The sequence below is a fragment of the Calliphora vicina genome, chromosome 1 (assembly GCF_958450345.1).
Source record: "Calliphora vicina chromosome 1, idCalVici1.1, whole genome shotgun sequence".
Lineage (NCBI taxonomy): Eukaryota > Metazoa > Arthropoda > Insecta > Diptera > Calliphoridae > Calliphora > Calliphora vicina.
In genome coordinates this window covers 166,605,994-166,633,285 of record NC_088780.1, presented here as the reverse complement: position 1 = coordinate 166,633,285, position 27,292 = coordinate 166,605,994, and the positions used below count along the sequence as shown (strand labels likewise).

At 31.7% G+C, this 27,292-nt stretch overlaps 2 protein-coding genes across 2 annotated transcripts in view; one reads left to right on the top strand and one right to left on the bottom strand.

Moving 5' to 3' along the window:
• The window catches only part of Pli (E3 ubiquitin-protein ligase pellino), an 81,467-nt gene extending 57,434 nt beyond the window's left edge, over nucleotides 1–24,033 (bottom strand). The window contains exon 1 of the mRNA XM_065498081.1: nucleotides 23,825–24,033. Coding sequence (XP_065354153.1) covers nucleotides 23,825–23,835 — 11 coding nt within the window. The 5' untranslated portion in view covers nucleotides 23,836–24,033. The remainder of the gene's footprint in view (nucleotides 1–23,824) is intronic.
• A 2,158-nt stretch (nucleotides 24,034–26,191) lies between these two features.
• On the top strand, nucleotides 26,192–26,886 carry TfIIA-S (Transcription-factor-IIA-S). Its single transcript, XM_065511669.1, has 2 exons — nucleotides 26,192–26,375; nucleotides 26,452–26,886. The coding sequence occupies exons 1-2, from the start codon at nucleotides 26,304–26,306 to the stop codon at nucleotides 26,701–26,703; spliced, it is 324 nt and encodes a 107-aa protein (XP_065367741.1). The 5' UTR covers nucleotides 26,192–26,303; the 3' UTR covers nucleotides 26,704–26,886.
• The last annotated feature ends 406 nt before the right edge of the window (nucleotides 26,887–27,292 follow it).

Sequence of the window (27,292 nt, the reverse complement as noted above, 5' to 3'; positions counted from 1 at the left end):
GAAGCTGAGAAATATAAAAAAAAACTAGACAAGTATCTTGCTCTCACAGCAATAAAATGTGGCCAGCGAAATATTGAAAAAAAAAAATAAATCTGCAGACATAAAATGACTGGAAAACAATGACAAATTATTATCACACAACACACACACAGTTGCCGGTAGACATAATTGTGTAATAATAAAAACTAACGTAATGAATGAAAATTTTCAGTATTTAAAAAATAAAACAGCAGAAAAAACAATTAAATTTCTCACTAAACTATTTTTGTATTCAATGCAGCAAATGTTGTGATTGAAACATGTTTAGAAAGACAACAACAACAGCAGCAACAAAGCATGTGCAAGCATGATTTAACATGTTTGGGAGTAAACATCAAATAAATACTCTTTTACCGGCTTAATCCAACTTTAGGAGTTTTGCAAAAAATTTCAATTATGAAGTAAGTGATCTCGGTCGGTGTTTTTGTTTTTATATTTAAACTCTACATATTTGCAATGTCACAAACTTGTTTGGTTTTTTTTGTTTTGGTTTTAGCAAATAAATCACTGTATTATTTAGTTTAGTTAGTTTAGTTTATTTTTCACATACAATATTTTGTTTTATGTTATTTTTTGCTTCTATTTCTTTCATCATCATTATTATTATTGACAATATTTAAGTGTTTCGTGTGAAAGTTTTTTTCTGGTTTTAGTTTCTGTTGTTGTTTGCCATCAATATTGTTGTTTAATCGATAAAAACGATAGAAATACCACTAGAGAACCATACCACAACGAGATAGATACATACATATATGTAGAAAACGTGTGATTTTTTTATTTTATTTTATTTTTATAAAAGTGTGTATGTGCAAAAACAATTTGTATACATAATAACCATACCATATAAATAGTACTAGACTGGTCCAAAATTGATGGGAGAAAAATAAAACTTCAGCCTGCAGGTCATAGATGGCAACTAGATAAGTAACTGAGAGCCAAAAACCTAAGTCTGTTGTCAAAAACCTATTTTTGGTAACTGTATCACCCGTATATGTGAGAAGAGGGTAAGTATTCCATTGATATTTCTCTCTCCTTCCGCTCTATGTATATTTCTCTATGCTGCAGGGTCTAAATCAATGGTAAAACAATTTGTATTTGTAATAGATATATACTTATAGATCGGAAACTCTGCTGTCAAAGACCTAATTGAGTTGTCAAAAACATAAATGGTGAGAATGTTTTAGTAAAGAAAGCTATGCGAAAGCAAAAACAACACTAGTATGTGTGATTATAATTTTTTAGTTTGAATTTCTTTCTAGTTTCCTCTCTATGTCTATTTCTCTATAGATCAGATATGGAAAATTCCTGCGATATCTGCATTGTTTTGTTTCAACATTACCTAAAGTATTTTGGTGGTATCTGAGACCACAATGTCCTGCAAATAATCCAGTAAGTATTATCGAATTGCTCTTTTCGAGCAATAACAACATTGGGAATCTGCGTTTGAACAGAGTAATAAATCGTTTGGCCTGTCTGATACCATAGAAGTTACCCCAATGTCGGCACAATTCCGATTCAACCAAATAACGAATTCTTACCACGACGAATCCCCATTTGATGCCAAAGACTGGTTTAGGTCTGATGTTTATTCAGATCATTATGCGCATGGAGTTCATTCAAAGATGCAGTCCATGCTGACACCAGATCTCACCTCATAGGAAGATAAGGCCCGAAGTGCCGCCTGGATATCTGAAAAATTGTAACGCTCCTCAATATGATTTTCAAACACTCAAGATGGCGTAACCATGTAATACCCATTTGAAAATTGGGCCCTCAGTCATGTAGAGATCTCGAAATCACTTTTTCCACTTTATTTTACCAAACTAAGTCGGCATATTTATCAAAAGACCAGTAAATCATACTTGGTGTCAACACAAATTTCTACCAAATACGCATTGTCCTAATAGCTTTTTTTCCACCTTGATGTTATGCCCCAACGGAAAATATGGAGCGACACGGTAAGAATTTAATTCATTAAATTCGCAGCTGACTAGAGCATTTATCTAGTGCCACGGGGATCCATTGGCTGCAGGACTTATCCTGTTGGATCGATGGTGAGGTTATTTAGGTGAACTCGTGGCTTGAGACCCAAAGCGGGAAGAAGATCGTTGGTTTAGGACTGATCATTATGCTAGTGCAAAATTTCGGGCCACCAATTATCGAAACAACAATGCCCATTGAAAGTATCAGATATCAATTGGCGCTGCGCTTATATGGTGCTGTGATATGGTGTCAGAACTTTGATTTTTATCGACCGGGAGATGTTGAATTCAGAAATCATATATCGGTCTGGATTACCAGACCGGATGTTGCTTCTCTAACTAGCTAGCTAAGGATGGCAAGAATTAGAGCTCGAGCTCTCGAGCTAGGGATTTGTGCATTGATATGCATAGTCAATGTACAAGAACTGGAAAATTGTGTAGTCCGCGCATTGATTCTATCTAGTGTTAATGACACCTTGAGGTTGGGTGTTAATAACACCTTGGTAGTGTTGGACTATTCCAAATGAGGGTCTTGTCTAGTGTACTCCCGATATATCTTACCTCATTTGAAATCTCAAAAAGACTCAAAGTCTTTCAACTCTACTCTGAAAACAAGAACAGTCTTGACTGGGTTGATAGTCAACAACCTTTCTCCGCTCCACTTGGTGGTTATATCAATAATAATCGGCATCCTTTCCGTTATCGTTATATCTTCCCAACCATATTTACGGTAGCCATATTTACGGAAGTTTTTCCAATAGTTCACAGTAGAGGCGATGGTAAACAGATTTGTGGAGAGCTACTGGTTGACCGTATGGTCCTCGAACTTAAACTTAATAACTCTAGATGACAGCTTCTTCAATATACAGTACTTTATAATATTACTTTCCTATACAGTGTTGTCAAAGGTTCCTTGAAAGCACATAGAGCCTAACGTCGTCACCTGACGAATGTCACCTTGGATTTTCTAGGTTGATAAGAAACTTATGCAACTTTTTGATAATTTACCATTATCATCAGGAACAACGAGCAGAGACCGATTGGTCTGTATGATTTTGGCAGTTGTTCAGACTTAACGCCAGACCTTAACCTCACTCCAAGTCTGTGGGTACATGACACACCAGGATCTGTCCAGGGATATGGGAAAATTTAAGATATCGCCCACTTCTCTATCTACCAGACAATGGTTGATTTTGCTTATTGAAGATAACCATGTGTAATTTGGAGTTGAATTAAAATGCTTTGAACTCGGAAAGTGAGAATTCTGAAGAACGTATATTCAGTGTGCACCCAGAGAAAAAATATAGTTGGGCATGGTTACTGTAACCATTTAAATAGTGTTACAAGATTTTTAACAATATTATAGTCACAGTAACTATTTACATGATTGTGGTAACCATAATATGGTTAATTTATGATTCACATGATTGTATCAACCATATATATGGTTACAGTAAACAAACATATGTTTGTGGCAATTATATTTTTCTCTGCGTGTGGATTCGAATTGCATCAGGTGAGAGCAGTCTGTGAGAGCAGTCGCTTTGGAATAGTCGTATTGTCTCTGTTCTACATTATTTAAGGCACATCCATCTTTTGCCTCCTGGATTTTATTATAGAACTATTTTCATAGGCATTACGGATGTTTGAATTTAATTCATTGGCATCAAAATCAATTTCAAGTGATCCAAAAATTGTGATCTTATTAAAGTTTTCTGGTGACAAACTGATTTTTTCCAGTAAATTAATTTGAATTTCTTTGGAGCAGTCTAGTATAAATACAAACATTCTGTGCCAACTCGTCATAAGTTCTCTTAGATTCATTGAGTAAAATATTTATGAATTATGTACATGTGTGAGAGAGTGCGGTTAGAAAATAAATTTTATCTTTGCCTTGAGGTTTTGATTTTCTTCTTACCACGAGTATGGAAAAAAATATGATTTTTAGTCAATCAATAAATTTTTGTTTAGTTTGTTGCACAAAATGCTTGAAATTGAAATTTATCTTGGTGACATTTATCAAGGATTGTTAGGATTTGTGATTTAGCTCAAAGGATAAATTGATTTGGATTATGTTTTAAATGCTGTGCAGAGAAAACAACAACAAAAAACACAAACTATTATAAAAAACAAGGCATGTTTTGCTACTGGTAAAAGAAATAGAACGTGTGTAAATAAATATATAAAATTGTTTTTGTTTTTTGTTTTATTTAATTAGTATTTTGTTTAAAAAAATACATACCAACTAGGGTTGTCAATTATTCGAGTTTTATTTTAATCGAATAAAAGTTTTTAATTTTTTCATTCTCCGATTATTCGATCGAATACGAGTAAAATTGTTAATGTAAACAACTTGGAATCAAATTATAAACGATTGTTTTTGAAATTTTCAATTTTAACTTGAAAATAAATTTAATCGACTAATCGACAATTATTGATTGAATATTTTTTTTATTCTAAATTGTTATTCATACGAATAAAATATCAATTTTTTCTAGATTATTCGAATAATTTTTATTCGAATGAAAAACTTAATAATAACAAATACCCTAGCTTCGGTTATTCGGTTTTTCTTTTGTTCGAATAAAACGAATAATTCGAACAAGAGATTTCAACTTGTTGGAATAATTCAATTACATGTTTAAAATTAATCGAATTATTCGAATAATTAAATTTTTAGTCGCTTTATTCAATTATTCTTCATAAAAGTGTTTTAATTAATCGTTATTTGGAAATGGTAATTTTTAAATTATTCGTAAGAAATTCGAATTATTCGAATAATTAAATTTAGTCGTTTTATTCAATTATTCTTCATAAAATTGTTTTATTAAACGTTATTCGAAATTGGTAATTTTTAAATTATTCGAATAATTATTCGTAAGAAATTCGAATTATTCGAATAATTAAATTTTTAGTCGTTTTATTCGATTAATCTTCATAAAATTGTTCTAATTAAACGTAATTCGAAAATGGTAATTTTTAAATTATTCGAATAATTATTCGTAAGAAATTGTTCAATTAATCGTACGATCATTACTCGAATGGATACCCTAGCAACAGACATATTAAATAAACTGTAATTGGTGGCTGGTTGGTTGGTTGGTTGGCAGATTGTTTGTATCACATGACGTATTACCACAATGAAACCCTACCAACAAAATTCTGATGGTGGCAGGCAATTAGACAGACAGCCAAGCCAGCCTTATAGAATTTTTCATACTTCTGTGTCCCAACCACTAACATCTAGGTTCATCATCATCATCATCATCATCAGTAGTTTAGTGGTTGTACAAATATTTCATAATACTTAGTACCACTGTTTGTACTCGGTATCTTTATAAATGTGTGTAACTATAACTACCCAGTAGTTAAGACAATAGTCAATGTATCCCTTATAGAAAGTAATTGTCACTAATGTCTGTTCACTTGGCTAACTCCAATTGATATATGTTGGGTCATTTGACACGCATGAGCTAATTGTAGAGCAGACAGAAGTCAATTGTTTACTTTATACATCCCAGGTAATCAATCGCCACTTAAGTGTCTCTAAGTAATCTAGAGTGTAGCCACTTTAAACTGAACTTCATAACCTTTCTCCCACATGTGGCCAGAGTCAAGTAACGAAAGAATTCGTGAATATAGTTTGTAAAGCTATTCCAGTTTGCCTTGTTGAAGTTTACAAAGGAGGCTCCAAGAAATTGCTTGGCTACCTTGACCAATGTCTCAATTATGTGTAGATTAATGTATTTTGTATCGGTTCTGCGAGGTAGGATAATCGACAAATTCCCGGTAGAACTCAATTGCTAATTTCTTGTTATCTGTATGCTTTTTGAAATGTTTGCTATTTTTGGAGCCAGATAGGTTGTTAATAGTTGATTGAGCAGTTTTTTAGGTGGGTTTATCGTTTGTATCGGCGATACTCATTTACGGGATTATCAAGCTCAATCCTGAACTTCATACTCTTTCTGTTACATGAAAGGTAACGAAAGGTTTCGTGAATATAGTTTAAATAAGCGTCTTTATGTAATCTAGAGTGTAGCCACTTTAAACGTTTATTACCCAACAGAAGTAATCTATTGGAGAGTTGACAGAGGAAGTTTTGTTTACAAGCAATCGGTTATTGAGATGTTTTTTAACTGACTATTTGAGGTCAGTGATCAAGTAACCAGTTATGTAGCTAGTAAGGTAACTGACTCTATATAACCGGTATATGATTATTTGGACCCGCTATCGCACAGTCTCATTGTAATCCAAAAGGATCAATTGACCCCGTAGCTACTTATGTAACTAGTTGTCATCCTAAATGTTATGTAAAATCACTAGTTTGGAACAGTTTCCTAGAACTGCTGGGTATATAGTGCACCAGTAGAAGTGCAATATATATTACCAAAACAACAAGAAAATACCACTTGAAAAAATACACATTATATACATTCATATACTATTTTTAAGACTTGCCACACAGTGACACACTTAACCCTTACAGGGCCATGACATTTATTGATTTTTCTTTTTGTTTATACGTTCTTCTTTAACAAAAACTAAAATTTAAGCAACCAATTCAATGTATAAAGTTTACACATATTTTTTTTTTGTTATAATAAAAACCATTATGAAAGAAACTAATTTTTTTTAAATTCCTCAGGATGTTTATAATCTGTATGGTTTGCTAAATATTTAATAAGTAGACCACCCACATACAGGCATGTTAAAGAATTTAAATCAACTACAAAAACATTGCATTTTTTCTTATTTCAAGTTTTAACCGCATAAGGGTTAAAAAAAAAATCAAAAACTAAAGTGTATACAATAGTCTGCTTCCTTTTTGCAAGGGAAAGAACCAAGAGAAAAAAAACAAACAAGAGAATTATAATAATAAAAAAGTAGTAAGTGTTACAAGGATACAATAAAACAAAGTTCCCGGAAGTTTGTCATATCGACGAAGAAGAAAATGCAAAAGAAGCAAAGGCAAATGAAGTAAGTCATTAGCCCACCACATACATTAGGAACAATGTATGAATACAGTACATAATATATTAAACATATATTCATGTCTCTTCATATACAGCGTGGCTTAACTAATTAGCATAACTTGCTTGTAGAAATAAATTTAATTTTGACACTTCTTTGTATAAAAGTTTGCTAGGGCCGTACCTTCTCTGCGAATGTACGGCCCTAGCAGTCAAGAGACACATATTTAAGGTCCAACCTTGGTGAATTATAAACATAGGTCCTGACTTAATGACATATTGAGATACCTCATGGCTACAGATTGCATCTGATACCCTCCAAACATCTGACGAGTGGTGTGGTCTTGTCAAAGTTCAGTCCTTTCGGTTCTACTTGACTGTTTGCGCGCAGAGATACACAGAGATAACAGATTCCTAATGGCAACCGAATTTGTTGCCAATCGAATTATTCGGTTGCATACATAGAAACTACAACTGTAAAATTCGGTCACCAAGGCAGAATCATTCGATTGGCAACAAATTCGGTTGCTACTACGAATCTCTTTTCTCTTTGTAGAGATGTATAACCGATTAAGCGATGTCTTTCTGTCCGTGTTGTGAAATAACATTTCCGATTCCCACAGATAACCTGACGACAGACATGCGGTATCAATTCCGGGTAAAACTCTTAATTTTTTTATTTTTTTGAGTGCAGTCAACTGTAATAAAAAAGCTCCCTAAAGTATGCAGTACAAATTTAGATATTTTATTCGCAAATTAATAAGAACAGGCAGGTGTATGTGGGTTGGAGAAACTTTAAGAACTAACATTAGTAAATGCTACCGGGCGAAGCCGGGGCGGTCAACTAGTAGTTCCATAAACGGTTCGAGGCGAGGCGATCGATAAATGATGAAGGATGTCAACAATAGTAATTCTAAAACCTTTGCAACAGGTGTTAAAAGAAAAACCGAGCGGTATGAGTTCCCATTTGTATCGCGTTCCGAATAGGAAGGACACGTTCAACGAAAGCAAATCGAGAGTTCCAGGATATTTATGGTTAATTCCAGTGCTACTTTATCATTAGCATGCAGATGTCATCAGTACCAAGAGTTTCGAAGGATTTTGATTTGAAGATTATGCTCAACGGGATTGAACGGGATCATATTTAAGATTCTTGTTTCTCCTGTTCATACCTCTCCCGGTTTTGCGAGGTAGGATGTTCAACAAATTCTTGACAGAAATCTTGCCATCTGTATGCTGTGTATAATATTTTGCTCAAAACTCAAACTTTTATCCCACATGTGGCCAGAATCATGTAACGAAAGGATTCGTGAATATAGTTTGTAAAGCTATTCCAGGTTTTCTTGTTGCAGTTTACAAAGGAGGCTCCACGAAATTGCTTGGCTACCGTGACCAATGTTTCAATAATGTGTAGATTAATCTCTTTTGTATCGGGGTTCTGCGAGGTAGGATAATCTAAAATTTCTGGCATCTGTATGCTGTGTGAAATTTGTGCTGTTTTTGGAGCCAGATAGTTTGTTAATAGTAGCATTTTCGAGCTGATTGATTAGTTTATCAGCTGGATTTATCGTTCGTATCGTCGATACTCATTCACGGTAGTATCGAGCTCAATCCTGAACTTCATACTCTTTCTGTCACATGAGGCTAGAGTGAAGTAACTAAAGTTTGTAAAGCAATTCCAGCTGTCATTGTTGTAGTTTACAAAGAATGCTCCATGAAATTGCTACCCTGACCCATATTTTAATGTATTCAGAGTTCAATGCAGTTTCATGAAGACTTCTGCCGCATGTCTGTATTTCTGTATTTCACAGAGAAAACTCCTTCGTACTAGCAACCGAATTTGTTGCCAATCGAAAGATTCGGATGCACACACAGAATTTTTCGGTTCTATCAACAGAAAGACAATTGCTAAAGATGAATTTCGGTTGATGCAACCAAACTTTTATTAACCCTTCTAAAATTGTGTAACACAACTGTAAAATTCGGTCACTAAGATAGAAATAAAGACATGTGGTAGAAGTCTTCATGGAACTCTGCGAAGTGGGTGTATTTCGTATGCAATGGAAATACCGCAGAGATCGTTTGGTAATTGGGAATATAAACTTTCAGTCACCCAGTAAGGGATGGAATATGGGTGATAGCAAACCCCGATGCTTTTAACGGCAGGTATATGTATATGGTTAGCTTAAACAGACAGTCAACTCTATCGAGTGGAACACTTGGGTCCGCCATGGGTAGAAGGGGGAAGGGACGAAAACGGAAGGCAATCCTCTTCATCCGACCAATATTAGTGATCATCCAAGTCATCTCGTTGTAGGTTACCTTAAAGCTATTTAGCAGAATTTATTTTAAAACTGCAAGTGTGCGTCTTAGTTGATCTGCAGTGTAAAACTATGAATAGAATAGATACGCTAGTTCAACTGTTATTATAAAGAAACAGTAAAAAATAAAATTCTTAAGAAAGCCTTAAATAAAATAGTTTCAGTAGAGAAAAATACAGTACACAAAACAGCTTGTAAATATGGCCCTATTCCAATGACCCTAAAGTACCTTATTCTTCACTTTTTTTTGTTGGAATTTTCTTCTAATCTAAAAATGATAATGTCTGTAATAAAAAAAAAACCCAAGACATTATGAAACTGAATACATGAAATTAAGTCGTATTAAATGTATGTAGTAATGCTTAGTTGGTGCTTTTTAATTTTAATTCTCCAAATATTTTTAAATTTTTTGGTTTTAGTTAGGATAAGATACATTTTGAATCTTTAAAATTGCTGATTTTTTATAATATGTATGCAACAATATTTCCTTTTAATTTAATACCAAAGCATGTGTTAGTTATTATTTCCTATAGGATTTTTTATCGAAATTTCGGCTTATTTAACTCCTTTCCCATTATAAAACAAATATTTAGGTTAAAAACGTAGTCAACACTGTTCAAATGACGTGCATGCCTTATGGCAGCATTGCATTTTGACATTTGGTGTTGATTATAATTTTATTTAGGTTTGCTGTGTTTATTTGTTGTTGTTGTTGCTGTTGCTTTTATTTTTAATCTAATGACAATGTAAACAAACAACAGACAAACAAATCAAAAATAAAAACAAAACAAATAAATATGAATGTTAGCATGTAATAACAATAACAACAAATTGGAGCATGTGATCACGTACTTGCACACTCAACACAACAAAACACAATTCAATTCAACTCAATTCATTTCATTTCAACTCGACTCGACTCGACTCACTTGCACTCAGCTCTACTCAGCACAAACAGCAACAACAACACATGGCTGACAAATTGACTAGATAGATGAATGTCGGTTTGACTAGCTAGTTGGCTGGTTCCTTAGTTCGTTGGTTGGTTGAATGTCTGCCTCCCTGGCTAAACATTTAATTAAAATCATGAACGATGATGCTGTTTTGTGTTGTTGTTGTATTTTGCTGCTTTATCTATTTTTGTATTCAGGCGTTTTTGTTTTTTCTCCACTTTCTGGTTACATTTATTTTGAAATCGTGGAGGAAGACAAGCAAGCAAGCAAAGCGCATTGTGAGGTCACAATTTCTATGAGACTCGTGTACGAGACCACAACAAAGAAAATTATACAAATGATCCATATAAAACAACAATAACAGCAGCCAGTAGTCACAATAATACACAAATGTATATAGTAGGTATGAACATTATAATACCGCAATTATTGCTTCTCCATCCCTTCTCCATTTTATATATTTTTAAATAAAATTTATATTAATAATTAACAATTTAAGGAGAGGTAAATTCATAAGTACAAATTCAAGTACAAATAATAAAACAAAGAAATGAAAATACTTTAAAAATCTCCTTTAAAATGTAATACAAAAATATTGCTTCCAGAGAAGCCAAAAAGAATTTAGAATTTTAAAACTTGTGAAAAAAATAAAACGAAATAAACTATTTTCGAAGGTATTTTTTTTAATTAAGGCCAAAGAGTTATTTTAATATCATCTATTTAAAAATCCACCACCAAAAATATGGGGGGTATGTTTATTTTGTCATTCCGTTTGTAACACATAGAAATATTGATCGTAAATCCTGAGTTCTTATACGATCTAGCTATGTCCGTCCGTTTGCCTCGTCCGTCCGTTTGGCACAGAAAATGGACAAATGTTAACCAAATGGCTGTCAGTACCACATATTAAAATATTTAAAACGCTATAGAGCCTAAGAAGCTTATGGTGAATGAGTTGCATCGGTTTCAACGTGCGAGAGGTAGTTTGTGCCGTTCAGAAGTGGTGATTTTGATACGGAAGACAAAGATTGACCAGGTCAGCCAAAAAAGTTTGAAGACCAATATTTGAAGATTGTTAATATACTCAACAGGAGCTTGTAAAATCTTTGGGATCTACTCAAGCAACAATTTCAAAACGTTTGCGAGCAGCAGGATTCATCCAAAAGCAGGGAAATATAATACCATACAAATTGAATCCAAGAGACCTAGAAATACGATTTTGCAAGTCCTCTATAAAAGAAAAAATTTTTACAACGAATCATTACTTACGATGGAAATTGGATCCATTACAATAAGCCTTAGCGTAAGATATCGTAGGTGAAGACCGGCCAAACAGCCGAATGGACAACAAAACCAAATATCCATGACGCTAAGGTAATTCTAATATTTATTATGAGCTGCTGAAATTTGACCAGACCATCTGTAATACGCTTCACTTTGGATGAAAGTATCCGATATTGGCTTGATTCATTATTGGCCTCAAAAGCAGCTCGGAATCCATATTTTGCCAGAAAGATGGAAAAAGGTCATAGCTAATAATGGCCAATACTTTGAATAAATTTATATTGTACAAATGTTTCAAAATAAATACTAAAAATTTGAAAAAATACCGGATCTTTAAGTCATATAAACCCAATAAAACTTTTTAGTTTGTTTTCTATTTTCAGAATTTAATTATGTTCTAATTTTGTGACCTATTAATTGAATATTGGAAATATAAATCTAAATCTATATTTTTTGAGACCATTTTTTGGATAATTTATCAATCGCTTAATACTTGATTATATACACACAGCCTCAAAAGTGAGTAAACACCAGAAAACTTTTTTGATTTTTCAAATCTTTTTTTTTCACAACCGAATCTAGTATGCAGCCCAATCTCCAACAAACCCAAAGATTTAAATTTTAATCAATGGATGGATTTTAGGATTTTCATTAACTTAAAAAAAATCAATAATTGGTGATGTTTACTCACTTATTGTAAATGTACCACCCTGTATCTAGCTTTGTACGCCCCTCTAACACTTTCCCCTATATTTGTCTTTGTGTGTAGTTGACAGCCGCATCAGCAGTTAGCTGACTATACTGAAATTTGTACAAATGAAGTGCGTAGTGATGGCGTGAAAGATTTCGTAGTAAATTGTAGTCGTTTGCTTTGAGGAATATAATCAAATTACAAAACCATAGCCACAACAAAATTATAATAAATTTACAGCTGAATAAAAAAAAATAGACTACAACATAATACGCAGGTCATTGTAATCATTAGTAAACAATAATGTAATCAAAACTTTTGTTTAAAAAATAAAAGATGGGACAAAATCTCAAAAAAAATATCACTGAACTTTTATTTAGGGTCTTAAATTTGTGTTGTACTGGCAACACTAATTGCAGAGAAGTCATTGCTCTTTCTCTCACACATCTTTCTTTACAGTTTTGCTTGTCTAATTTGCACATTTTCACGAGATGCCATATTAAGATTAATGCATTAAACACATTGAAGACAGCAGGCTTCACGACTTCACGAACACAAATGCTGCTGGCTGAAGTTGAAGTCGTGCGGCAGCCGCTGAATTCTTTTAAAGACGACAGCTTCAAAGTAACCAGCTGATTTATAATTCAGTGGTGTCACTTTAATTTTTTACTTTAATAAAAAATAACCGTACAAAATTCCAAAGTAATTAAGATTTAAACAATTATTTTAAGTAAATATATATATGTGGTAATAATTTATGTACCTGTTATTAATTTATTTCAATATGGTTATCAGAAACTTCTCTTAATGAAGTAAAAAAAAATATTTTTTTAAGCACTGATTTGATTTACATTTTTTATTATATTAGCAACACTATTTCTGTTTTGAAGTTGACAAAAATAGAAATTAGTCTAATTGGGCAGCAGCAGCAAACGAAGTCGTGTCGTCGTGAAGTTGTGCTGTCGTCAAAAGAATCGTCTTCATATAAACGTGTGTATTCTATTTTTGACAGATTGAAGTCGGAAGCCTGCTGTCTTCAATGTGTTTAATGCATAAGCTTTTAAGATACAACAACAACAACAATATAAACAAGCAAAGTTAACACGCAAAATTTGTTCATAAAATGCGTTTTGGGGTTGGGGATTTTAAAGTGTTTGTTTTTTATTTTATTAAATTTGTGTATTTTTTAAATTTATTATGAGATGAGAGGCATTTTCGAAATAATAATTTTATTTAAAAAGCGCAAAACCAAAAATTGCGAACTATTAAATTATGAACTATAAATTTGAAAAGATTTCTACAATATACATATTTTATTAGAGTATCTGAGTGAAATTTTTGTTAACAATTTAGTCTTTGTCATTCATTAGACAAAGATATTACATTGTTTATTTATTTTACAAATTCCACGTACTACAGAACACTCGTTTACACATACTATGTGGAAAATACTGTTGCTGTTAATGAGTTTGTATCTACAATATTTCTATATCTATTTGTATCCGTTTATTTATCTTTTTTTTGGGATTTACAAATATATTTATATTCTTGGAATCCTAAGGAACGGCAGAGAAAAAAATCTACGTCGCCACATTTCTTTGTGAAAACTAAATAAGAAAATACAGCACAGCACAAAAATTTTATTTAGTAGTTTCTTTTTTAAGAATAGGAATGACAAAAAATAAAATTACAAACATGCTGAGAGCAGCATAAAAAAAGAAAACTTTCTTCGTACGCATTTCTAAGTAAATGTAGCAGCATGGTCGTCGCTGTAGATGCCAATGTACTCTTAAATGTACTTTAAACTTAAACCTATTAAAACTTATTAAAGCAACAACTATTTTAAATAAATATTTCAGCCCTATGTACTAACAAGTCAGAGTGGCAATGCCAAATCATTGGGAGCAACTCAAGCAGCAATTTCAAAACGTCTGCGAGCAGCAGGATTCATCCAAAAGCAGGGAAATTGAAGCCAAGAGACCTGGAAATACGATATTGCATGTCCAAAATGATGCTTGAACGCTATAAACGAAAATAATTTTTGCAGCGAATCATTGCTAGCGATTAATAATGGATCCATTATGATAACCAGCCGAATCGACACCAAAGTCAAATATCCATGGCGCTAAGATAATTCTCTATTATGAGCTGCGGAAATCTGACCAGACCATAACAGGGAACCTGTACGTAACTGATTCGTTTGAAGAGAGTATTGGCCGAAAACGCCCAGAATATCCGGACCAGACATGAAACCGTAATATTCCATCATGACAACTCTCGGTCACATGTTGCATTAGCTGTTAAAAAGTGTTTCGAATGAAGTGGTTGGGAAGTTTTGCCTCACCCGCTTTATAGTCCAGACTGTGCCCCGTCCGACTACTATTTGTTTTGATCGATGGAAAACTCTGTCTCTTGGCTTGATTCGTTGTTGGCCTCAAAAGTTGAGCTCGGAATCCATATGTTGCCAGAAGGATGGGGAAAAGGTCATAGCTAACAATGACCAATACTTTGAATAAATTTATATTGCACAAATGTTTCAAAATTCGAGCTAAAAATTTAAAAAAATCCAGCATTTCGAAGATTACCTGGGATAAATTTTACAAGTCTCAAGAAATTTTTTTCATAATTTGATGCAAATTTTGCAGACCAAAGTCCAAGGAAAAGCCACCACCATAGATATGAAAGATTAAGAAACGTCAATGAACAAATTTAACAAAATGACTCTCTTTTCACTCATATGGCTCTCAGTTACCTATCTAGTTGTCATCTATGGCCACAACTTACAAAAAAAATACATAATGGTACTCGTTTGGAGTTCGCCAGATGCCGCAATATTTTGTGATCTGACTTGAACTGACACTGACACTTGTTTTATTTGGAAGTTGACAATCTTCTGCTTGTCAAACATGATACACTGCAAAAGTAGTTTGAATATTTAAACCTGCAGCAAAAATTCCTGATAGATCCCCTAAATCTGAGCATTTTAGTATTTTCCAATAAGAATGAATTTCAAACAAATTGAAGTGAAAGTTGAAATAAAATCACACAAATCAATATAATTATGCAAAAAAAAACAAAAGGAATAAAATCGCAAATAAATAAATAAAAAACAACTAAAAACAATACAATATTAAACTAATAGATTCATAATAAAACAAATAAAAATCATAACAAAAAATAAATTTGAATATTCTCTAAAAACAAACTCACTCGTAGCAATGAAAGTGATTTATTTATTGTGTCAGTGAGGTGATTCAGTTTTTTTGAAATTGAAATCTCTCTGGTTGTAATGGAAATAAGCACTTGAAACTATAGAGCTACAAGAACAGTAATTAAACCAAATAAATAGGTTCCTACCCATAAATAAAGGGTATTAGAAAGAAACACTAATGGTAGGAACAATTCCAAGTATTGCATTCGCTGTTAAAGTTAACGTTAATAAAAAGCGGCCCATTTGTAAATAAGCAAATGATAGATAAGTTGTTCGTTCGTTAGACAATAAAAAACCAATAAAAGTTCGAAATTTTTAATTTAAACTAAAACTTACAAAAATAAAAAGAATGAAGCAACAAAACCAGCAGATAACAAAAAGTTTTTATGGTTTACATCCCCCTTTTTTTCACTGGGTTGAGATACACAAACAGCAACAACAAAAACAACAAACAACCGGTTTTATTGGAATGTGCCAGTCAGTGAGTGACTGAATGAATGTGACTTTATGTGGATTCATTTCAAAACTGTGCATGTGTATGTTGTATTCCTTCTACCACCAGAGGGCTTTTTTGTTGCTGTTGTTGTTGCTGCAAATAACTTCAAAACAACCACAACAACAAAAATATACAATAAACGACAACAGCAAATACAAGAGAATAGAAAATTAAGAGAAGATATAAAAAAAACAGCATGAAATAAAAGCAATTGGAAAAACCAGCTGGAAAAGTGCAACAAACAAACATGAAAACAAACAACCGACAAAAATAACGAATGTAAAATACAAAAAGGAAATTAAAAAAACAAAAACAATAATCAGACCAATAGAGTCAGTCATACAAACACTGAATGAAGCGGACTCAGCAAAACATAAACAGCAGCAATAACAACAAATAAAGCTACATAAGGGCGAAATGTATGAAGAAAGAAAAGTTGCCAAGAAGGTGGGGGGAGGAAGGATGGAGTGAGAGGAATAAAGTTAGTGTTGCCAATATTAAGAAATTAGACATTTTATATTAGACATTATTTGGGTTATTTAATTTTAAAACTAAAAAAGCATTGAAGGATGTTAAATAGGCCACACGTCTTTTTGTGGTACACTTTAAAGTATATTATTGTCCACCAATATTGATGGTTTTTTCTCTAGATATGCACAATATAAAAAATATTTCAAAATTCATTCCATAAGAGTGGTAAAAAGCGTTTTAAAAGTGGTCGAATTTCGGGCACCAGGCAATCCTAGTATTATTTTTTTTAAAATTAAAACGTCATTGGAGTCAAGAAGTAAATTATTAATTTTCTAATGTTATTTCAGTCAAAATGGACAGAAAAAAATACGTGAAAAAATAATTAAAACTTTCATAATGGACTTTCAAAAAAATGCCAAATAATCTGAAGGTTCATCGTCATACTGTTTCAAAAGCCATTAAGCAGTATACGGAAGATTTGGAACTGGAAGAAAAAAAGTTCTATCAGATATTGGTAAAATATCTATCAGAAAAGCAGCTCGCAAAAAAAAGCGAAACAAATGAGGTCACATTTTATATGTGATGGATGATGAATCTTTTGCCTCATGCCATTATGGAAAAAAGCCCTTAAGTGATATTCAAACAATAATGTAAATTTTGTACCACGGTACCAGAACTTCGGCCTATTGGAAGGTGGTATTGGGCTCCTGTAAAAAAAAAAGAATTAAAGAATACAGGAAATGTATCCCAGGACATGTCCGATTTTAAGCGTAACCACCTCGTCCAAAAAGGTAACAAAAACAATTATAAAATCTTTAATGTGAGGATTTTCGGAAAAAGTGGATACATTTAAAAATACATACCGAGTAATATGCCAATATTTTAATTTTTAAAGAATTTGTATAATATTTGAATAAATTTAAGTATCTTTGAGAATTTTTATATTGAACAGTTTATGTTTTGCTAAATTTATATTTTATTTTAGTGGATATAATCAATTATTAACAATTTTGAATTATCTGTATCTGATAAATGTCTAACTTAAAACTTTTCCAACAGGAATCACCGATAAAAAATATAATATTGACCAGTTTATCATACATTGAAGGGTCTGAGAGTTATTTGATCCCTTTAAAAGCTATATTACCTGAACTAATGGCAACACTGACAACGCATGAAGGAAGAAAGCAAAAACAATAAGTAGATGTACATGAGATAAACACTAGTACTTAGACATTAGTGTTATTTATACATATGTATAGTATACATACATACATACATACATTAACCCTGCCAGCAATTAGATGTTTTATTTTCCATACATACACTAAAATGTATCTACTTCGTTGCGACAAAAAGTTATTCACCATATTGAAAAAATGCATTGGATTTATTCAAATTATTGACCACTGTTAGCTATGACATTTCTCATCTTTCTGGCAACATATGGATTCCGAGCGAAAAGAACTGCTTATCTGTTGAGGTCAAGAACGAATCAAGCCAATATGGGATACTCAGTTTCTCAGTGAAGCGTATCACGGAAAGAGCGTTCTCCATCAATAAAAACAAATAGTATTTGGACGGGGCACGGTCTGCACTGTAAAGCGTGTGAGGCAAAACTTCCCAACCACAAATTCGGCTTCATAGTATGAAATGAGCAGAATTGGAAACATTATATTCTCTCTAGACACTTTTTAGATAACAATATGATGCTTCCTACATATCGATGCCTTAATATAAAAAGGCCCTAACTCGTGTTTTTTTAAGTCGAGACCATTTATCGAAATAAACGAAAATCTAGACTTACAAAAAACACGAGTTAGGGCCTTTTTATATTAAAGCATCGATATGTATAATAATTTGACACTATGATGTATCGAAATAGTTTCATATGTATCATATGCGTCGAACGTTTTTTCCCTAACGGTGACACTATATCGATAAGAAGCAATATAATATTCGATGAGTTTCAACTTCAAAATGATACGTTTTGTAGACTTTTTCGATAGAGATTGTTTGCAGGGTAGATGTAAGTGAGTACGTGTATGTACATAAGTACATATATGTGAGAATGTATGTATGTATAATGAAAACAAAAACATTTCTCAACGTAAATATCCTCATTAACAGTACTACAGTACACACTATTGTCTTTTGTTTTTATTTTCCTCAATGAACAACTATTACAGTGCTACCAAGTTTATGGATTTAAGTATTCGCCCCCCTCTACCTACTACCACCCCCATTTTAAACTTCATCTTTTATTTTTCTTTTTTTGTTGTTTGTTTTGCGGATCAAATGCAAAGAAAAATTTTAATCAAAACATAAACTGATGGAAAATTGAGAAAAATCGTTGCATTTCTACAATTTAGATTTCTTTTAATTTTTTGATTCAATTGTGAAACGCATGCGCGTAAAAAACATGTAAAAATACGTAAAAAGGGAAAAAACAAACGGCCAACAAAAATACCCAGTTGTTTCGTGGAGGGAATCATTTGGAAAATGTGTGTACAAAAAGGCAATAATGAAAGCAACTACAGAAATAATCAAAATACAAGTTTGGAATAGATAAACATTTAATTAAAATTTTTTTTCAAATTAAGGGACATAAATAGAAAATTTATATTTAAAGTTTGTATTAAAATCACTCAGTTTTCAAATAATCCACATACAAACTTTTGAACATTGCTTTCCACTCGTGTTCAAGAATTTTGCAATGTTTTGCCAATTCGTATTTTGAAAGAATAGAAAATCTTAGGTCTTCAAAATTTTAATATTATTTTGTGAATGTGAAAATGCGTACTAAAGTTTAACTGATTTCAGCTCTTTTAGTTGATTATCTATTTCTCTTAGTTCATTTCATTTTGATTTTCTCATAAATTACATATTTAATTATCTGCGTGTATAAACTTCATTTTTGTTGTTGCTGCTGCTAGTAACAAAATATTCACTGACAGGTAGAACATGAATTAAGCGAGAATTCTCTACTTTTCGTAAACTATTTGACATTCTGTGTGATTTCATCATTAGAACAAAGGAACATGTTTGACGATGTAATCATGGTTGCCCAGCTTGATTGTTGAGCTTTAAGCATTATTTATATTATTATTTTTTGACAGGCACATGCAATAAGTTGTTTTGGAATTTAACCCATTTTTAGTAAAATAAATTACAATTACTTTATGTTAAATGGTGAAAATTAATATTTAAAAATAATTTATCTGCAAATACATACTCCAAACTATTGTGTTTCATGTAAACATACTAAGACGTAAGAGCCGATGCGCCATGGGTTAATATTATACGATTTTATAATAATGAAATTTTCAAGGTCACAGTTTTATACCAAGTGTTACAATAATCTGACCAGCACTCTTTGAAATTCGAAAAAAAAATACATAATGAAGTACTATTCAATTAAATGTAATTTATACTTTTTTTTGTTGAAAAGTCATACTGGTTTGAAAGTAAATAAAAAACAATATAAATCTACTTAAAAATGTGTAAACAAAATAATATAATTTTCCTTAAAAAACCAAACAATTTGTTCAATAAATAAACAAAATTAAAATTGTTTATATTAAAAATTTTATAAACAAAAGAAAATACAAAACTACACAGTTTAAAAAAATAAAATATTGCCAGGTGAAGTGGAGGGTGGTGTTTGCCAAAAATTAAAACAAAACTTTTTACGTATTACGAGGAGGTTCTAAAGAGTCTTCCAATAGGGACCGTAGTAGATCGGAAACTCTGCTGTCAAAGACCTAACTCAGTTGTCAAAAACCTAAGTGGTGAGATTGTATTAGTAAAAAAAATATGTGAAAACAAAAACAACACGGTTTGAGTTTTTTCTAGTTTCCGCTCTATGTTTAACTCTCTATGATAGGAACTTCCGAACTTTGGCAGTTAATAGCGGCCATCTGTGGAAGTATCTGTCATTTATTCAGTTTGTTTTACCATATACGGATATCAAAATGGGTGTTCTGTTCAGGCAACGTTCCGCACGATTTGACCATTTTACGGTCAGACATACTCAGGTAATTAGGATAGATAGGAGAAGGAAAGGTGGTGAAAGAAGGAGAAAGTAGGCGCATTATTCAAACTATTTTATAGCCATTATTTATTTTATTCATCGGTGTCTCAATGCTATGCCGCCGAAGGAGGGCGCAGCAGAGACCTGCGCAGTCTAAATTTCACAGCGGCGGCGGCGGCTAACTCCAAATACGGTCAGCGGCGGCCGTATGTAAAAAAAAATAAAAATTTAAATTCCGGAAATTTTATTAAAAACGCCGGCTATTTTCAAGCCGATTAATGTGCTGTTTTTCTACAGCGAATGAGCGTTTGGAGTGGACGTTTTACATGTATTTTGTTTTTGTTACAATAACAAAACACATGTTAAATTTCCACTCAAAGTGCTCGTTCGCTATAGAAAAACAGCACATAAAGCTGAAAATTTCGGCGGCTTTTAGAATTTAACGGCGGCTCGGCTCAGTCGGCTATACAGCCGTTCGGCGTAGGTCTCTGGACGCAGTGATAAATTTTAGTTATTAGTAAATTAATAATAATCATAAACTGATGTTGTTGATTGCCAGAGGTTGGGAATCAAACCCAGGCCGCAAATGATCAAAGACGCAACTAAGCCACAACAACCTCGATGTGTATATTCTGCTGGCGACGTCATCGGTCCATATTTTTTTTTTCTGAACGACGTTGAAAAGGCCATCACCGCAAACGGGGAGCGCTATAGGTCGATGATTACCAACTTATTTTGGTCTGAATAAAATGATATGGACTTGATGTCCATATGATTTCAATAGGACGGCGCTACGTGCCACACAGCTCATCTCACATTCTGGACAAGCGTTTTGAGGGCATGTGAACTGGAGATCGTGAGATTTGAACCCTTTAGACATTTTCTTAAGTCATAGGTCTATGCGAATAAACCAGAAAATACAGCGGCCATCAAAGCTGACATAATCAATGTCATCGGTCAAATTCAGCTAGATTTATGCGCCTAATCATGGAAAATTGGACATTTAGGATGCACGCCACCCAGCGAAAACGAGACGTACATCGATACTCCTTTTAAATTAATAAAAAATGTCGATGATATCTCACACTCACTTTGTTTTATTTAAATGTAAAGATAGAGCTTAATAAAAGAATCTTTATTTTAACCACAATACAATCAGTTTTTTTTTTAATTATTTTAATGTTTAATAATAATCTTAAATTGTTATTGTTATTTTTCCCATTGTTTTAATTTCTTTCACTCAATTAAAGAAAGTTTAACGACATGCACTTTCCTTTATCTAAATCTATACTAGACGAGTGAGTAATCCAGTCTACCAGTCATCCAGCCAGGTATCAATCGATCAATTACCAGATATCAATGAATGTCATAAATGTGATTAGAGTTCAGTACACTTTCCTAACTCTTGTTAAACCTCCCTTTGTATTTTGGTGTGTTATGACAGGAGTACATATTTAGAGAGAAAGAAGAATTATATTACTGCAATTGAAAGCAATATCTATATTTAGACTTTATTTCAAAATAGAATTAGTTAAATACGTAGAAAATTCATACGTAGTACGTACGTAGATACATGTTATAATTTATCACACTTTTATTGTTGGTTTTGTTATTGTTATACGTTCAATTTAGAGCGTGTCAAGCGAGCGAGACGAGACATTGATTGCTCAGAAGAGGTCTATGACTTGTAAAACATGCACGTTTTCTGTTTGAAAATCTTGTGAATTTATTCATTTCAACTACGATTTAAGAATTAATGAGACGACTGATAAATGAACGATAATTTTTAAATTATACTTATAAGCGATTTATTTTGTTGCATCTTAAATTTACGGCGTATTTTGTAACACAAAAGCTAAACATATGTATGTATGAAAATTGTTTTGAAAAGTAAAATCTAGATTACCCCCTGTCTATACCTGATAAATTTTTATCATAATAACCGTCAAAATGATTGTTGAGATAAAAAATTATCAGGTATAGTCTCCATTTATTAGAATTTTTGCATTGTTATGATAAAATTATTAGGGCTTTTGCTCAGACATCTTTTTCTTAACAACAAACGTCATTTATTGTTTCGATAAATATTTGTCAAGTATAGACAGGGGGTTACATATGTATTGAGTAATCATAATTTGATATGGATTAGCTAAAACAGAGAAACACTATAAAATAGTGGTGTATTAAGCAAAATATTGCAGAAATCTTTAAAGTTTAACTACGAGGTACGGCAAATAAAATAAATATTTTGGATATTAACCCTGATATCTCCTTTGGGTCAAAATTTGTCAGTTTTTGTAAAAATGTTACTACTAAAGAATTGTTGTTGCAATTAAATACAATTATCGTTCTAATGAGATATAAAATACAAATATTGGTTAAAAAGTTTTGAAGTTATTAAAAATTTTCCCAGGGCATTAACGTATCTTAGGCCAATTGAACAAGAAATGTTGGAAAAAAATTAACATATTTTGAAAAATATTAAAATAAAAGCTAATTGTTACTTAAAATATATCCGTATTTACTTGTGTATGAGTTTTTGTACTTGTGTATGAGTTTTTCGCTGGTCTGACGGCAGTTTCATATCTACATTTTTAAATTTTTAAAAATTTTGTTAAATAAATTTCAGAATTTTTTCATTATCACTTGTAGATTTACTGAGATTATAATATGGAATAAAAATATGAAACAATCATTTCAATAACTCTTACAGTTTTTCCTTCCTGATTTTCGGTATAAACTAATTTTTTGGCCATATTTTGGCGAATGACACCAATTTTCTTACTGTTATGTATTTTATGTAAAATCTATACAAAATTTTAAATATACTCTCAAAGTTTTACTAGAAGTGAAGGTCATAGGTAAAATTTTCAAATATTTGGAATTTCTACATGAGAGATAGCGAAATATTATATATTTTTGGCATAATTTTAATGAAACTTGATAAAAATATAAGTTAAGGTCTAACATTTACAATAATACTGCAAAAATGGAAATTAACCCTTAAGAGAACTTGGGTTCAAAATGTCGCAATTTGGCTGTGTTTTTCGTGATTTTAAAAGTTGATGTTCAGTTTGGTCTTAACGGTTAAAATCAATTTTAGCAAAAATTTAAATTTTCCCATTAAAATGATCTTTTAATCCAATTGGAAAATTTTTAAATACCTAGAAATTTTCTGAAACATATTTTTTTCGGAAACTCTGAAATACAATTGGAAATGGCGTAGGTAGTAAGTAATACAAATTTTTTTTTATTTTTGAAAATCAATTGCTTTAAAAAAAAACAACTTTTACAAAAAATATTCAATTAAAATTTAAAATTGTTATAGATATTAACTTCTATAGGTACATAGTAAAAATAAAATGAAACTTACCGCTTAACCATTTTGTTGGTTATGCCTGAATTATTTTCCTGTAGAGATCCAATATCGTCGGATTTATTATAATCCAGTTTTGAAAATATCTTTATGCGACGGAAATTAATTTTGATTTTATACAAAAAATATTTACACACAAAATTTGTTGTTATTTGTTTAATTTGTTGAAATTATTTTGTATACTTTTGCTATATTTGAAGCTTTAACTAGAAATTAAAAAAAACAAAAAATAAATATTAAAAATTAAAAATTAAAGTCTCGTAACTGCACCCAACAAAAAAAAACGCGTAAAAAAGAACAATAGAATTTGTTTTAAAATAAACCTAAAAGTATGTACAAAAATAACAACAAAAACAAAACGCAAATAAATATTGTCTGTTGATTTAATTGTTGTTGTTTTTGTTATTGTTGTTAAATGACGTTGTTTTGAAAATATTTTTGTATGCAAGAGGGTGTAAGTGAGTTTGTTTGTATGCAGAATTGAGTGTATTGGAGAGCAAGTGTGGAGTTTAATGGTGGCTTTATCATGCATTGAAAAAAAAAAACACCAACAACTGTAAACACTCAAATTCACCCGACCCCGCTAAATAAAAACAGTACATATGCACTCACTCACAAACACACACACCACTGCTCTAACTAACAATAATCACAAAAACAACAACAACAAAGAACTCCATAAAGAAAATGATGAAGTGATATGACGATGATGATGATGATGTTGTTGATAATAATGATGATGATGTACATATCAAATTCATATTCTTCTTTTTTACGTTTTTTTCTGTAATTTTTTTAAGTTCTTCTTATTCAATTTAAATTTTACTAAAGTATTTCTTTGCTATTATTTTAATTTTTGCAAAAAAAATATAATTTTTCATTTATAGCTTTTTTGTATAAAGTGCAAAAACAACAAAAAAAATCATTAAGTGCAGTTTTTTTTTCCAACAGGAAAAAAACCTTTTTTTTAATGTTTTACTAGATTTTTCTTTCCATTCTATTTGCTACTTTTTTTTACATATTCTCTGCTTATTTATTAAGTTAGCTATATATATTTTTCTCTTATAATTCCATGTTAATTTCTTTTATTTAACATTCTTACTATAATTTTTATAATTACTTTTGCTTTTTTCCTTTTTTTTATACACAAAACAGACTAAACAAAAAAAACTTAACAAAACATTGATTTTAACAATTTATACTCCATTTTTTGTTTAAAAAAATCTATAATTTTTTCACTTTGATTTATTTTCTTAGGGTATATTTCTTTAAATTGCATTTATTTTATGTATTTTTCTTCTTTTTTTTAACAAGTTTAAAGATTTTATTTAAAAAAAATACTTTTCGATTCACTTTTTCTCAACAAATGGACAAAAAAACGCATCCACACCACGAAATGAATAAAATTGAACTGAAGATAGAATGCGAATTTAATACTAGGTGGAGTCAGTCAAATAGCAGATTACTTTTTTCTCGCTTTTTTGGTTCTAGCGACTGTCAAGCTACCTGTTTTTATATTTCAACATCTACATAAAAGATTATTAATCTACATATTCTATGCTTATGAACAAAATATATATTTTAACATAATTAAATTAACCCCACTATACAATTATCTACACTATATTAAATTTTAATACTAAATTTTTTTAATTTTTCATTTCTGGTTTTTGACATTTGGTAAGACCAATTGTTGTTTTTGTAGAACTTACACCACCTTTTTCGAATTCACTTTGTGAAGTTAGAAAAAGTAACCAGTTCACCAGAGATGCCGGACTGACAACAAGGTGGTAGCCTTGTTTACATAAAACGTTACAGACTTCATTATGCGACTGCGCTGCTCGCGCCATAAGCCGCTAAAATGAGCAAAACCATTTTTTATATTGGGTTTTAGCTAGTGAGAAATGGGGGCCTTCAAACCAATCAGTCCCATAAGAAATGCTCGGTATATGTGTGTTATGTGTTTGACGTGAACCGGAGTATCAACTTGAACAATCTGGCAGTCTAAATGTGGCTACTCTATAACTATAACCAAAAGTATGGCAGTTCTGGTCAATCTATTACCAGCATTAATTGTAATAGATTTCTTTGGAAAATATGGTAACATTAAAACCTGAGCGAATTCAATGCAAGGTTAGAGTGATTCTGCAACAAATACAACATTTAAGAAAACACATGCAATTTGTTTTTGTTTGTGGTGGCTGGAGCTATCAACGTCTGCGTGTTGTTTTTGTTGCTCCTGCATTTGGTATAGTATTCGCTACCACAAATACTAGTGAATTTGACAGCTCTAGCCTTTAAACAAGTGGAGAAATAACTATCGCCTATGCAGTAGACACCAACTAATAATGAATTTGCCTTGACTAAAAACAAATTGTTGACAGCCGTGTTAATATAACACAATCTTGGAATTTTTGTTGAAGATAAAGGAAAAACTAAAGTAATAATTTTCTATAAAAATAATTAAAGTGTTGAAATGTCCTATCAATTATATCGGAATACCACCTTGGGTAACACACTACAAGAAAGTCTGGATGAATTAATACAGGTAAAAATCATCTGTTTAATTGTTAACTCTATTCTTCATTGTTTCCCTTTTTATTGATATTTTTTTTAATTTGCAGTATGGACAAATTACTCCAGCCTTGGCTTTTAAGGTTCTACTGCAGTTCGACAAGTGCATTAACAATGCTTTAAGTCAGCGTGTTAAGGCTCGTGTCACCTTTAAGGCCAACAAACTGAATACGTATCGCTTTTGTGACAATGTCTGGACTTTAATGTTAAACGAGGTGGAATTCCGTGAGGTCCACGAGTTTGCCAAAGTGGATAAAGTGAAAATTGTAGCCTGTGATGGTAAAAGTGGGGAGTTCAATTAGTTTATGTTTATTCATTCATTTAACAACGTCAATTAAGTTTGTGCTCACTATTTAAATTGGTTTCATACATTTTGATTGATGTTTGTTCATTTAACAATTTCGTTTTGGGAGACAATACCGAATTATGATTTATAGTATTAAGATTTTATAAATAAAAAGCGTTTAAACTAATTGCCAATTAAATCATTTGGAGCATTCATTAATACACTGTAGTTAGGTCTATTGGTACTGGAGGATTTCATTGAAAGCCATATTTAAATAAATCCAAATTTGCACCAAGGTTAGACCTATTGGATAGTAGTTTAGATACAATTTTTCAACAAGATCGGTCAAGAACTCTATGAGTTAGAGGGTGTTTTTGTCATCCATGTAACTTATTACCTATTCTTCTTAGAAACCTTGGTGCAATTTCATTCCGATCGGAAGTCATCGGATTTAAAAATTTGTTTACTTCACATGAAATCCCCCATATATATGTATGTATGTATGTATGTATATCGTTACCTTAATATATAAAGGCTCTAACTCGTGTTATTTTAAGTCGAACTTTTTTTGGCTAAATATGATATAAATGCATTCCATTCTGCCG